This window comes from Somniosus microcephalus, chromosome 17, assembly GCF_052327205.1.
Source record: "Somniosus microcephalus isolate GS21.2 chromosome 17, FLI_Smic_1.0, whole genome shotgun sequence".
Taxonomy (NCBI): domain Eukaryota; kingdom Metazoa; phylum Chordata; class Chondrichthyes; order Squaliformes; family Somniosidae; genus Somniosus; species Somniosus microcephalus.
Window position 1 is genome coordinate 82,174,382 of NC_141003.1, and position 15,126 is coordinate 82,189,507.

At 43.2% G+C, this 15,126-nt stretch overlaps 1 protein-coding gene across 1 annotated transcript in view; it reads left to right on the forward strand.

Annotated features, from left to right (window-relative positions):
* sfmbt2 (Scm like with four mbt domains 2) overlaps positions 1–15,126 on the forward strand; it is a 228,546-nt gene that overhangs the window by 133,217 nt on the left and 80,203 nt on the right. Inside the window, exons 8-11 of the mRNA XM_086010750.1 lie at positions 4,765–4,866; positions 6,548–6,695; positions 7,790–7,872; positions 12,424–12,550. Coding sequence (XP_085866876.1) covers positions 4,765–4,866; positions 6,548–6,695; positions 7,790–7,872; positions 12,424–12,550 — 460 coding nt within the window. The remainder of the gene's footprint in view (positions 1–4,764; positions 4,867–6,547; positions 6,696–7,789; positions 7,873–12,423; positions 12,551–15,126) is intronic.

Sequence of the window (15,126 nt, forward strand, 5' to 3'; positions counted from 1 at the left end):
GCTATCTCCTGGTATCCTGTGCTTTATAAAAGAACAAGGAGTAACAATAGGATCATAGAATGGTTAAAGCACAGTAGGCCATTTGACCCGTCGAGCCCGTGCCGGCTCTCTGCAAGAGCACGTCAGCTAGTCCCAATCCCTCGCCCTTTCCCCGTAGCCCTGCTATTTTTTTTCCTTCAGGTACTTCTCTAATTCCCTTTTGAAAGCCACGATTGAATCTGCCTCCACCACCCTTTCAGGCAGTGAATTCCAGATCCTAACCACTCGCTGCGTAAAAAAGTTTTTCCTCATGTCGCCTTTGGATCTTCTGCCAATCACCTTAAATCTGTGTCCTCTGGTTCTCAACCCTTCCGCCAAATGCATGAAGAAACATATAATAATCAAAGCCACTTATTTACGCGCTCATGCAAAAATGAACAATCACTGAATGCGATCGACAAACAAAGCACTGGTAAAATTCAAGAATACCACGTAGTGAAACCAAAATTCAACCTATTGGACAGAGGGCATAAATCATTGTGCATGGCATGACACCCCTATTATTGTGAAACAGTATATTCGCCCTGAATCATCATGAGCAATGCTACAAGAGATACACTAGTTTATATCAAAATCTGATGCCTTCTAGTTTGCGTTTGTTTATAATCATCTGTCCTAATGGTAATTAATGCATAAATCGGAGCTGGTGTGGGACACAGATTTATGTAAGTATTGGTGTAGGTGATTATCACAGATTTATTGATGTAACTGGGATGGGCGAGAGTAACATATTTCTTTAGTTATGTAACTGAGCTGGGTGAGCGGGATCATAAATTTATTCATGCACTGAAGTGTTTTTTAATTTTTAAGCACGAGCATCGCCACAAGTGAGCCATATGTGCATTTGTCTGTGGGACAGGATTTTAACGGCCGTTATTTCAAAACAAACTTTTTATAATAACAGGATAGGAAGTGTTTAGCTTTTCACGTGCTATCTCATAGTTACCTCGGTGCAAGAGAGCACTGAAAGCTGAATTGTCCATATGTTTGACTTGTGTCAGTAAGGGACAGTGAGTTTTGTAAAATAATACTTTTGCGAACTAGCACATTAGTGTTGCACTAATGCCGATGTTGGTAGGATATATTAAACCTGTCTGCAGCGGGAATGAAAATAATTTACTCTAGTTCCTTGCTCTTTATTATGACATTCATGACTTGTAGATTTTCCACTATCCTGGATTGCTGAGTATTTAACTTGGACTGCTTGGGCTATGGCTGAAAATTCTAATATCATCTGCAGTATCTTATTACAAGAAGTAGCTAGAGTTGCCAGCTTTTCTATGTTGGAAGCAACTGTTAAGGATTCCCTATGTTAATGTCCTAAGCCAACTTAATACTTGCTAATGCCAGAGAAAGCCTTCAATATAGCTCACATTGCAATTTTAATTGCACTTACACTATCATCAGTGGAATATAATGGTCTGTTTTTCCAGAAATATCATTGATATTGCTCGTCTGCAAGCATTCTGTAACCGAAAGTAAATTAGTGAAAAACGGTTGCAGTTTCCTTGGAATTATATATAGAGAAGGTGCTTGTTTGTAAAACCTACCTTTTTGACCAAGCTTTTAGTCACCTGGCCTAATACCTCCTTGTAAGCCTCAGTGTCAAAATTTGTTTGCTAACACTCCTGTGAAGCACCTTGGGATGTTTTACTGTTAAAGGCGATATATAAATGCAAGTTGTTGTATTACATTGGTTCCCTATAACTTGAAGCACCAGCTCGTAACAGTGAATTCAACAATCCTGCTCTTCCAACATGGGAGCTTCAGTTGATGTGAGCATAGGCTGGAGATAGGACTGCATCTCATAGTGATGAGGGGGGAGGGGAGTTTCTTCTAACTCAAGTTTTGATTTCAAACCTATATATTTTCTAGTTCTATTCTCGTATGCTTAGTCTCATAGGGTGTCTCTGTTCAATCTATTCTTCCAAAGAAAACAAGTATAGATCGATGAGACAATAGCAAAATACTGCGGATGCTGGAAATCTGAAATAACAACAGAAAATGCTGGAAATACTCAGCAGGCCAGGCAGCATCCGTGGAGAGAGAAACTGAGTTAACGTTTCAGGTCTGGGACCCTTCATCAGAACTGGAAAAAGCTGGAGATGTAACAGATATTAAGCAGGTGCAGAGACAAGGGGGGGGGCGGTTAGGAGGGGAGGAAGGAATTGAAAGAACACCCTGTACTTTTGTAAGAGGCAGGAAAGATAAAATGTTGCAAATGGGAGTGGCAAAAATCATACTGCATGAAAAATGGGGGCAGGGATAATTATCTGAAATTGTTGAACTTGATGTTGAGCCCGGAAGGCTACAAAGTGCCTAATCGAAAGGTGAGGTGCTGTTCCTCGAGCTTAGGTTGAGCTTCACTGGAACAGTGTAATAGGCCGAGGACGGTGAGGTCTGAGTGGGAGTGGAGCGGAGAATTAAAGTGACAGGCGACCGGAAGCTCAGGGTCACCCTTACGGACTGAACGGAGGTGTTCCGCAAAGCGGTCGCCCAATCTGCGTTTGGTCTCCCCAATGTAGAGGAGACCGCATCGTGAGCAGCGAATACAGTATATTAAATTGCAAGAAGCACAAGTAAATCGCTGTTTCACCTGGAAGGGGTGTTTGGGGCCCTGGACAGTGGGAAGGGAGGAGGTAAAAGTTGCATTTCCTGCGCTTGCTCGGGAAGGTGCCAGGTGAAGGAGAAGGGCTGTTGGGGGTGATTGAGGAGTGGACCAGGGTGTTGCGGAGGGAGTGGTCCCTTCGGAATGCTGAAAGGGGAGGTGAGGGGAAGATGTGTTTGGTGGTGGGATCACGTTGGAAATGGCGGAGGATAATCCGTTGAATGTGGAGGCTGGTGGGGTGAAAGGTGAGGACAAGGGGAACTCTATCGTGGTTCCGGGAGGGAGGGGAAGGGGTGAGAGCAGAAGTGCGGGAAATAGAATGGACACGGTCAAGGGCCGTGTCAACCACAGTAGAGGGGAATCCTCGGTTGGGGAAAAAGGAAGACATGTCGGAAGCACTGGTATGGAAGGTGGCATCGTCGGAACAGACGCGGTGGAGACGGAGAAACTGGGAGAATGGAATAGAGTCCTTACAGGAAGCGGGGTGGGAGGAAGTGTAGTCCAGGTAGCTGTGGGAGTCGGTGGGCTTGAAGTGGATGTTTGTCGAAAGCCGATCGCCAGAAATGGAGATGGAGAAGTCAAGGAAGGGAAGGGAAGAGTCGGAGATGGACCATGTGAAGGTGAGGGAAGGGTGGAAATTGGAAGTAAAGTGAATGAACTTATCTAGTTCAGGGCGAGAGCAGGAAACGGCACCAATACAGTCATCAATGTACCGGAAAAAGAGGTGAGGGAGGGGACCTGAGTAGGACTGGAACAAAGAATGTTCCACATGTCCCATGAACAGGCAGGCATAGCTAGGGCCCATGCGGGTTCCCATAGCAACACCTTTAATTTGGAGGAAGTGAGTGGAGTCAAAGGAGAAGTTGTTCAATGTGAGAACAAGTTCAGCCAGGCGGAGGAGGGTGGATGGGGACTGGTTGGGCCTCTGTTCAAGGAAGAAACGGAGCGCCCGAAGGCCGTCCTGGTGGGGGATGGAGGTGTAGAGGGATTGGACGTCCATAGTGAAAAGGAGACGGTTGGGATCAGGAAACTGGAAACTGTTAAAGTGACGGAGGGTGTCGGAAGAGTCGCGAATGTAGGTGGGAAGAGACTGGACAAGGGGAGAAAAAATAGAGTCGAGATAGGAAGAGAGTAGTTCCGTGGGGCAACCTACCTCCCTCTGAACTTGCAGCACTCCATTCTCTCCGATCCAACCCTAACATTATCATTAAACCTGCTGATAAGGGTGGTGCTGTTGTTTGGCGAACCGACCTCTACTGTGCGGAAGCTGAACGCCAACTCTCCAACACCTCCTCCTACCTCCGCCTGGACCATGACCCCACTAGCAAACATCAAGCCATTGTTTCCAAGTGTGTCACTGACCTCATCTCCTCTGGAGATCTTCCCTCCATGGCCGCCAACCTCATAGACCCCAACCCCGCACAGCCCACTTCTACCTCCTTCCCAAGATCCACAAACAGGACTGCCCTGGTAGACCCATCGTTTCAGCCTGTTCTTGCCCCACGGAGTTTGCTTGAGCCTACCTAATTGCATTTTATAAGGATGCATTGTAGCCAACAGCGAGAGAAGGAGAGATGTTTTGTGTCGGATCTCAGGACCGGGAAATGAAAGGCAGTCTGCAAACTACAGTTGTCCCAGAAAGATGAGTTAGTTAATTATAAAATTTTTAACAATATATCTTTGTATTTCTGTAACTTTTTTCTCTTTTTCTCTTTCTGGCGCCCGTTTGAAATGACAACAGGCATCGTTACAATATTAAAATGATGATCCTGTGACAATTTCCCAGAAATTCATTCAAACTAGTCCGAGCTTGCACTGCACAAGTTCCAGCTAGTTTTTCAGGCTCTCCGGTGGCCTAGCCAGCAGTCCTTAAAAGGTCGCTGAAATTCAAAGGGCCCGAATCAGTGAGCTCTGTCGGGGCGCCCAATTGGCACCAGCAGTTCGCCAGATTTATTCCAATGAGGCGAGAGGATGAATTCAGGATGGGCCTTTCTCTTCTGGCACGCAAGTCTAGCCTGCTGACTATTTTGCGCCCGTTATCGGGCACTATCAAACTTGGTGCCTGTACCGTAGAAGATTCAGACTTCATGATCACTTATGTTTTTTTTTGATTGCAGGACCAGCCTGATCTAAGGGCTCACTGCTTCACAGTTGGCATGAAGTTGGAGGCAGTAGACCCAAGGGAGCCCTATTCCATCTGCCCTGCCACAGTAACCAAGGTGAGCACCAAAGACTCCGTAGTCAGCTAGATCAAACTATCCTGTGGAGATGCACTCCAGAATTAAAACACTTGGGGGGCGGGGGGGGGGAATTCAGTATCGCCCCGTTTGGGGCGCCATTATCGGTCGTGCGCAAAGTTTAGCGCCTGCCGCTAATTATCACCTCCGACGGCAAACTTGGCTTTTATCGCCCCTGGAGGTGATTGGAGCGCTAAATCAGGCACTTCACACCTGTCTTAAGGGGCAAAGGCCGAGGAGCGAGGCACTACCTCAGAGCGCTGGTGAAACAAGGAAGGGCAAATCAAAATAAACCCGCAAAGTGCTGCTCAGTACTCAAAACTCCTTCACACGGCATTGAATCTCACCAGAAGTCTCAGTCTCTCTCTCTCTCTGTCTCAGAATGCGTGGTGCAAAAATGTCACCAACAAAAAAAGGCAGGAAGCGGTCGCCTTTAAATAGCGCTCCCCTAGTCCCTTTCTGACTGCAAAACGCTCCCCTCAACCTGTCGTTGCTAGCGGCAGGGGGCGCCACTCAATATCCAGTCCGGGGCGTTGCGCACTCAACTGACGTCACGATCTGTCGGCGCAGGAGATCGTGGCGGTAGTGTTTAGCGCCACCGCAAAATGTCTAGTTAATTTCGCGAGCGACGCAAACATCGCCGCGCCCGGGCGCTAGTTGCTTTGCGCCCCAGTAGCGCCCTCTTAAGGCGTTAACGGGAGGCGCAAACAACTGAATTTTCCCTCTTGATACGTTGACCTTGTTTCTCTCTTCACAGATGCTGCCTAACCTGCTGAGTATCTCCAGCATTTTCTGTTTTAATTTCAGAACTCCAACATCTGCAGTATTTTGCTTTTGATCTATTGCATCATTGTTTTACAGTGATTACTACTCGGATTTACTCATGATACCACTCCCTAAAAACTTATTGGGGAAAAATTTGATATTTGCTACAAGGCATTAGCAGAACAGGTATTTCTAAATTCTGGGATAAACCATTAGGGATTATATTTTATTTTTTAAAAGAAACATTTGTTGTAATCTGGCAATTTTGTAATGCTCCTTAAATAGCAACAGTTAGGTTTCTCTCTCTCACATGGCAGCTGTCGATCATTCTGCCAGTGCCATTTACACTTCATCTAGAGCCATCCTTTGTTTCTTAACTTGTCCCATTACCATCTCCTTTTGCCTCGCACCATCATCCCTTTTGTCTCTTAATCTCTCCTGCCTTCCATCCTATCACAGACCTTCCCTTTTGTTCTTTCCTCTCCTCCCCCCTTTCCCAGCCCCTACACTCGCTTAAAAACCTGTTCCATCTCCAGCTTTTTCCAGGTCTGACGAAGGGTCATCGACCTGAAACGTTAACTCTGTTTCTCTCTCCACAGATGCTGCCTGACCTGCTGAGTGTTTCCAGCATTTTCTGTTTGTATTTCAGATTTCCAGCATCTGCAGTATTTTGCTTTTGTAACAGTTAGGTTCCCTTCAATTAACATTTTTACCTGAAATTAAAGTACTACATTTTTTAATGGGTGTCACTAAAACTGTATATAAAAATATACATGATTGTTTATTAGCCTGCTTGAAAATTGGGAATGATTATTTAAGAAATGTGATCAGTTTGAGTATGTTGTATGAATCTCATAAAACATTATACATGCTATATGTGTTGTCCTTATGCTTGCAGGTTTTTAATGATCAGTATTTTATGATCACAATTGATGACTTGAGACCAGAGGCGAGTGAAAACTCGGTGCTTTGCCATGCTGATTCGCCAGGAATCCAACCTGTTCAGTGGTGCCTTAAAAATGGGGTCCATCTTACTCCACCCAAGGGTCTGTATCTGTTTGAAATTTTTTTTTAAATGAAATGATGAATTGCTTTCGATAAAACCAATTTTTCTTTATTTTTTAACTGAATATCATCATGACCTTTAAAAAGTACTTGGATATGCACTTGGTCCGTAGCCTTGGAGATTACGGCACTTCCAAGAGCTGGAAAGTGGGATTAGGCTGGAGAGCTCTTTTTTGGCCGGCACAGACACGATGGGCCGAATGGCCTCCTTCTGTGCCGTGAATTTTTATGAGTTCTATGATCATTTTTCATTTTACTTTAAACTTTGTACTGTTTCTACAATGTGAATGCTGGCTGTTGCATAGCAACAGTGGTGAAAGCAGAGCTAAAGAACATCTGTGGTAGTTTGACAACTCATGGATTTACATCAGTTGTAATGCAGTTCTTTATATGTCGTGCTGATTAAAATTTTTAACTTATGTTTGAAATACTATCCCACTACATGTTGTTCAGATTTATTATCATGAAAGTCATTTGTGCTTTGCATCATTTTCAACCCATCAAGAAGATAGGCAAATGCCACTTCCCGTACTGTAAGGAAGTCTTCCAGGGTTATTAGTTTGATATTTTCCTCAACATTATAGGCACCCTACTTTGTGCTCCTTGGGAGCAGCCTTGCCTGGGAGCGGATATTGGAAATTTGGGCACATGTTTTGTATGCTTTTACAACCATTTAAATTCATGGTAGGAAAATAGCACTTGGTGTGTAGAATTTCCGATAATAGTCTCCGGTGAGCCCCTAGTTCTGCCACTGAAGAAACTGGTGTGCATTTTGTTTCTTGGCGTATCAGCTGCCAAGGAACTGCTAGGCTTCTGGGAGGCCAAGGAAGTGGGTGTGCCACCCAGCCCGCCCCCCAGCCCAGTGCTTCAGTGACCTTCTTTGAGGATTAAACTCAGCTGAGAGACCTTCAATGGCAAAAGCCCGTTATCGCTCACTGTCTAGAGTCAAACATCAAGAAAGTTGTCAGAAGACTGCTGACCTGTGTACCCTAGCAACAGTCAGCACCATCGGGGTAGGATAGGAGAGGAAAAAATATGCTGTTTTTTGATTATATTTTGTCTTGTAATATTGCAGGTTATCCAGGTTTAGACTTTGACTGGGCTGATTATCTTAAGCAATGTGGGGCAGAGGCACTTTCTCAGTACTGCTTCAGAAATGTAAGTTGTGCTTTCATATACAATTGCACTGTTACGCAATAAACCTTTCACTTAAGAACATTTCACTGCTTCAGACAAATGTTCATAAAAGGTTTACACAACTGTGTTTCTGTAAATATATAATAGCAATAATATGTTTTGGGTTATAAAGAGCATTAATCTTATCAACTGTGTTTGACTAAACTTGATATAATGAAAATACAATCTTGTGTTTTTCGGCTAAATTAGTGCAGAAATTGTGCTGGGAGTCCTATGAGTTAAATAAACTCCTTTAGCTTTCAAATATATAGGCCCAGATTTTAACTACAGGCAAGTGGGTAGCAGTGCGAGTTTGAAACTCATCCACTGTACCAGAAAACAGGCCTGGATTTGCTGAAAACAACAGGAATCCCACCCATTTTATCAGCACCATTTCTGGCAGGTCACCTCGAGACTTATTTAAAGTGGGAATGAACCTCTGAAAATGAGGTTGCATTCTCTTCGGCAAGATTTAGCAGTTTTGTTGCTGGGAAAGGAAATTGCTCAGAAACGAGTTGCAGGCAAGCTCCCAGGTTCTCTGACGTCTCCTTGGAGGTACTGCTGGAAGAGGTCAGCATGAGAAGGGAAGTTCTATTTCCAGCCAATGGCAGGAGGACCCCAAAACACCAAATCCACCGGGCCTGGAAAGGCATTGCTGACATTGTCAACTGCAGGACTATCACCCCGGCATCTGGATGCAGTGCACGAAGGGCATCAATGACTTCACAAGATTAGCAAGGGCGAGTACAGCTCCCCCCCCCCCCGACCCTACAAGCTGCATCCCCGCACTCTTTCCCCCCTCCCGCCCCAACGCTCTCTGCCTCGAGCAACCGGAACTTGCCTCTGGTAAATCAATCTTGACTAACCTACTGGAATTTTTTGAGGATGTAACTGGTAGAATAGATAAGGGAGAACCAGTGGATGTATTGTATTTGGACTTTCAGAAGGCTTTCGATAAGGTCCCGCATAAGAGATTAGCGTGCAAAGTTAAAGCACATGGGATTGGGGATAAGGTACTGACTTGGATAGAGAACTAGTCGGCAGACAGGAAGCAAAGAGTTGGAATAAATGGGTCTTTTTCCGAGTGGCAGGCAGTGACTAGTGGGGTACCGCAGGGATTGGTGCTAGGACTCCAGCTATTCACAATATATATTAATGCTCTAGACGAGGGAACTAGATGTAATATCTCCAAGTTTGCAGAAGACACAAAGCTGGGTGGACGTGTGTGCTGTGAGGAGGATGCAGAGAAACTCCAGTATGATTTGGACAGGTTGGGTGATTGGGCAGATGCATGGCAGATGCAGTATAATGTAGATAAATGCGAGGTTATCCACTTTGGTGGCAAAAACAGGAAGACAGATTATTATCTGAACGGCAATAGATTGGGAAAAGGGGAAGTGCAACGAGACCTGGGTGTTCTTGTGCACCAGTCGCTGAAGGTAAGCATGCAGGTGCAGCAGGCGGTTAAGAAGGCAAATGGTATGTTGGCCTTCATAGTGAGAGGATTCGAGTACAGGAGCAAGGATGTCTTGCTGCAGTTGTACAGGGCCTTGGTGAGACCACACCTTGAGTATTGTGTGCAATTTTGGTCGCCTTATCTGAGGAAGGATGTTCTTGCCATGGAGGGAGTGCAGTGAAGATTCACCAGACTGATACCTGGGATGGCAGGAATGATGTATGAGGAGAGATTGGGTCGATTAGGCTTGTACTCGCTGGAGTTTAGAAGAATGAGAGGGGATCTCATTGAAACTTATAAAATTCTGACAGGACTGGACAGAATAGATGCAGGAAGGATGTTCCCGATGGTCGGGGAGTCCAGAACCAGGGGTCACAGTCTAAGGATAAGGGGACAGAGATGAGGAGGAATTTCTTCACCCAGAGAGTGGTGAACCTGTGGAATTCTCTACCACAGAAGACAGTTGAGGCCAATTCATTAAATATATTCAAGAAGGAGTTGGATATATTTCTTAAGGCTCAAGGGATCAAGGGATATGGGGAGAAGGCAGGGACCGGGTACTGAATTTGGATGATCAGCCATGATCTCATTGAATGGCGGAGCAGGCTCGAGGGGCCGAATGGCCTACTCCTGCTCCTGGGCTGCGGCCCCTGCTGCAGCATTCCCTGTCCAACAGGGAGCCAAGCCTGTCAGTCGGGCTGGCTTCCGGGCAGGGATCCTGTTTAAAAAGTTTTGATTCCTCAGCGTTCATGGCTGAAAATATTGGGGCCATTGATTCCGAACCATTTTAATATTGATAATGTGCCATCAGCAGACAAACTGTATTCTCAGCAGTGCATTTTAATATAAAGAAGTGACCTTCATGCCTCCAATACCATCCTGGACCCAACTACCATCCTGAGAGCAGCCCTCAAAGGCACAGAAAACATGGTTTTCGTACTGTTTTCTCTTCAAGAATTAAAGGTACCCCCGGTAGAGTAAAGTGCTCTGAGGCCACAGCACTCCAGTTTAGCATCACACTCCTAGAGCTTAGCATTAATATAAAAGTGCCTTTAAATGGAGAGATGTGCTTCTCATTAGTTTGCACTTTGATGTGGACATTTCGGTGGCAATCTCTTTTTATGGAGCATTTAATGGCCTGCATTAATGTTTGAACAAATTATTTTAGCTGTAGTGTTTATTTAAATATTTTCAGCATGGATTCACCAGTTCAAAGACACTGCTTCATTCTGTTACAAACATGTCTGTTTTAATTACATATCTTTTTGATATAGTGCAACACACAAAAGCACCTGCTGCTATTTCTGCAGTTTCCCATAGGATATTCACCACATTGTTGCTAAGTCATTTAATATTATCAGATGCTAAGTAAGTACAGGCACACAATTTTTTGTCCTGACATTGATCCTGTGTAGGTTGCCTTCAGGCACAACATAAACACAGCCATTAAAGAATATATGTGTCGTGCTAGATTAGCAGGTGCTTTCTCTTGTCGGAACACAATTAGAAGCTATTCCCCCCAAAAAATCAGTGACCTATCTTAATGCATTTCCCTGGATGAACATGTTTGAGACATTTGTTTCCGGGAACAAAATGTGATCTATTTTATGTTCATCTGTCGTGATTTTTTTTATATATCTGAATTCGTGGCAAACTCTAGTGGTAAGAACCTACAATTGTGCTTTGGACTTGCTTGTAGTTTGTAGTTTCTGAGTATGTTTGCGAGATTGACTATCTTCCAGTTTGCCACTTGGGTTTTGTTTTAAGTGTATATGCAAGAAGTGAAAAATATATATGGCAATTTTCAAAGTGTGGAAAAATGATTTAAAATATGATTTACTACGGGCTGATCTTTCTGACTGTCTTGACTTAGGAGGAAGTTTTATAACTCTTGGCATAAGTGTAGTAAACTAAGGAATGATTAAGTGTCAGCTGTGGCTCGGTGGGTAGCACACTTGTTTCTGAGTCAGAAGGTTGTGGGTTCTAAGTCCCACTCCAGAGATTTGAACATAAAAATCTAAGCTTGCAGTGCAGCACTTTCGGAGGTGCCCTCTTTCAGATGAGACGTTAAACCGAGGCCCCGTCTACTCGCCCAGGTGGACGTAAAACGTCCCACGGCACTATTTCAAAGAAGAGCAGGGGAGTTATCCCTGGTGTCCTGGTCATTATTTATCCCTCAATCAACATCACTAAAACAGATGATCTGGTCATTATCACATTGCTCTTTGTGGGAACTTGCTGTGCACGAATTGGCTGCTGCGTTTCCCACATTACAGCAGTGACCACACTTCAAAAGTACTTCGTTGGCTGTAAAGCGCTTTGGGTCGTCTTGAGGTCGTGAAAGGCGCTGTAGAAATACAAGTCTTTTATATCTTCTTCTGAAAGCTGAAGATTTAACCCAAGATCACATTTACTTGCTATATTTTTTGTTAACAGGTTGCCACATGATCAGATATTTTAGTTGTTAATTCTATTCCTACATGCAACATTTAAAAAACTAAATTAACTTGGTTCCATGTGGTATTTGGATTACATTATTTTTATAATTATAATGAGAATTTACCTGGAATGTTTCGAAAGCCATTTTAATACCCTCGGGCCTTGTACTAGGATAAAGTTGACCTGTGGCAAAGAAATCAAGTTGGATTGTTTAAACAACTGAATATTGATGCTAAATGCAACGTTTTCTGGCCTCGTGAAATCCTTGACTGCTTAATTAAATATCATTAAACTCTTCATTTATGTGTCTTTTTGTAGAATTATTTTCGTTTCTTCTCAATTCTTTGATTAAAGAGCATTCTTAATTCAATCACATTTTGAACATCTTTTCAAATCTGATTACATTAAGAATTCACACTCCACCTCATTATAAGGTTCTGTGACAAAGCTGCTGGGTTTTTGTTCCGATGATTATCGCATTATATTTATAATGTTTCAGAACATTCAATATAGCTGTTATAACATGCAGCAAACTTGGCTGCAAAGACTATGTAACAATGAGAAGGTTTGATTTTTATTAGTGCTGTTTTCTTATAGTTTTAGTTTATTTGGGGTTTTGTTTTTACACCCTTTTTTAGACTTCACTCAATCGAGGCTTCACCAAAAATATGAAGTTGGAGGCTGTTGCCCTTAATAACCTGGCAGAAATATGTGTTGCTTCAATCACAAAAGTAAAAGGTCGATTAATGTGGCTTCACCTTGAAGGTAAGATGAATGGAGAATAGATTTGTTGGAAATAGTAATGCTTTGACTTGTTAAACATTTGTGGCTGTTTGTTCCATGCCCAGGTCATAGGAACGGTAGCATAGTGGTTATGTTACTGGACTAGTAATCCTAGAGCCCTGGTAGTAGTAATCTGTTGAGCCGTGAGTTCAAATCCTACCACGGCAGCTTGGGGGATTTAAATTCAAATTCATTAAATAAAAAATCTGGAATTAAAGAGCTAGCTATCATGAACTACTGGATTGTCATAAAAACCCATCTGGTTCACTAATGTCTTTTTAGGGAAGGAAATCTGCCGTCCTTACCCGGTCTGGCCTATATGTGACTCCAGACCCACAGCAACTGTCCTGTGAAATGGCCCAGCAAGCCACTCCGTTGTACCAAACCGCTGCAACAAAGTCAGCGCTGTGGGAGTAACTTCACACGGACTGCCGCGGTTTAAGGTGGCGGCACACCACCACCTTCTCGAGAGGCAATTCGGGATGGGCAATAAATGCCGGCCTTGCCAGCAACGCCCACATCCCAGGAACGAATAAAAAAATATATAGTCTGTGTAAGCCCATGTTTTATGTTGGGTTTTTTTTCAAAAAAGTTTTTAATTCAAAATGTATTGATTGCCATATCATATGTAAGTCATCCATTAAAAACATTATTAAGTTTTAGTTTCAGAGCCTTTAACCACTTAAATACTGCACTGTTGTACAATAACCAGCAACACCACCTTCAGGAAACAAACATTTAAGATAAGGCGCTGTAGTATGGCATTGAAGCTTTGCTTTTTTAGTGCTGCTTTTGTGTTTAGTTGAATTTTGTTGAGGCCCCAATTCACCTTCACCAGCCCTGGCTGAGTCTCCCCACCGAATCTTTTGGTGGTCGGGGTGGGTTGGGGGGGAGGCAGGGCAATCTACAGCTTTGAAGGCCCCAAAATGTGCAGAAAAAATGCAGCCCTCAATTGGTAAAGTAGTCGAGTAAGTGTAATGTCAATAGAACATTATACAGGGCACTATCTGTTCATCAAACAAAGGAATAGTAATCATTATTGGAGAAGCAATATTTCATGTCTCAAATGTGCTGGAATTATTTGAAGAAGGTAACTAAATTAACAGACGAGGGTTATCCAGCAAGTATAGTTTCCTTGCATTTTCAAACAACTTGCCTATATCGGAAGCTTGAAAAAAGAAAGCTTTGTAGGTTAATGGAAGTTAGTTGGACTGAAAATTTGCTTAGCAATAGAAAGCAAATTCCTGTAAATGGAAAATACAGTTTTGAACCAGAGACTAGTGGCATTCCACAGAGGTTTGTTCTGGCCTTGGTGAGCCCACACCTGGAGTACTGTGCATAGTTTTGGTCTCCTTATCTAATGAAGGATATGCTTGCCTTGAAGGCGCTGCAACGAAGGTTCACTAGATTGATTCTTGGGATGAGAGGGCTGTCCTATGATGAGATTATGTAGAATGGGCCGATACTCTCTAGAGTTTAGAAGAATGAGAGGTGATCTCATTGAAACATACACGATTCTGAGGGGGATTGACAGGGTACATGCTGAGAGGTTGTTTCCCTTGGCTGGAGTGTCCAGAACTAGGGGGCATAGTCTCAGGATAAGGGGTAGGGCATTTAAGACCGAGATGAGGAGGAATTTCTTCACTCAGAGGGTTGTGAATCTTTGAGTATATTCACGGCTGAGATTGATAGATTTTTGGACTCTAGGGGAATCGAGGGATACGGAGATCGGGCGGGAAAGTGGAGTTGAGGCCGAAGATTAGCCATGATCTTATTGAATGGTGGAGCAGGCTCGAGGGGCCGAATGGCCTTCTCCTGCTCCTATTTCTTATGTTCTAGAACCCTGGATAGTTACACTGTTCATAACTCGTATGGAAATCCCAGGACCCCAGAGTGATCCACAACATTTCTCAATTTTTCTGTATTTGATGATTGCTTAGCACATTTGATGTTTTCTGCAAAGATAGTGTGGTTTTGCTTTTTGAGTAGCTGACTTCATCTTTCGGATGTTAGGACGGGGAGCCCTGTCAGAGTATAGAAAACCACCAAAGTAAGGCAGTATACATTGGAACGAGAAGCCTATATGCTTCTGTGTGTGTATATAATGAATGAATCCATTATGAAAGATAGAAAAAAGATAATGATTTGGTTATAATGAGCATTCACTAAGTATCCATTCACTGTAAATCCAATTGAGTTCTTTAATGGATATCAATAGTATTTAATTATAAATTAAAACTGGTTATAACCAAGTGTAACACGTCAGTAACATTTAGAATATTGTGAGCAAGTCTAGGCACATTCCTTCAAAAGGGTATTGATGCATTTCAGAGGATTCAGATGAAGGTGTGATTCTGGGATGTGCATGCAAAATTAAATGTATAGAAATGGCTTTTGGACTTTGAATGGAGGAACTTAATTGGCTGGTAATAGCCATTTTAGATTTTTGTGGACAGGGAAAATCAGAATTTGTGTATATAGTTTAAAGAAATTGACATTTTCATGAATGAGTGCAATATTAACCAGTGACTTTTCACTTAAATCATTTGAGGTGCAGA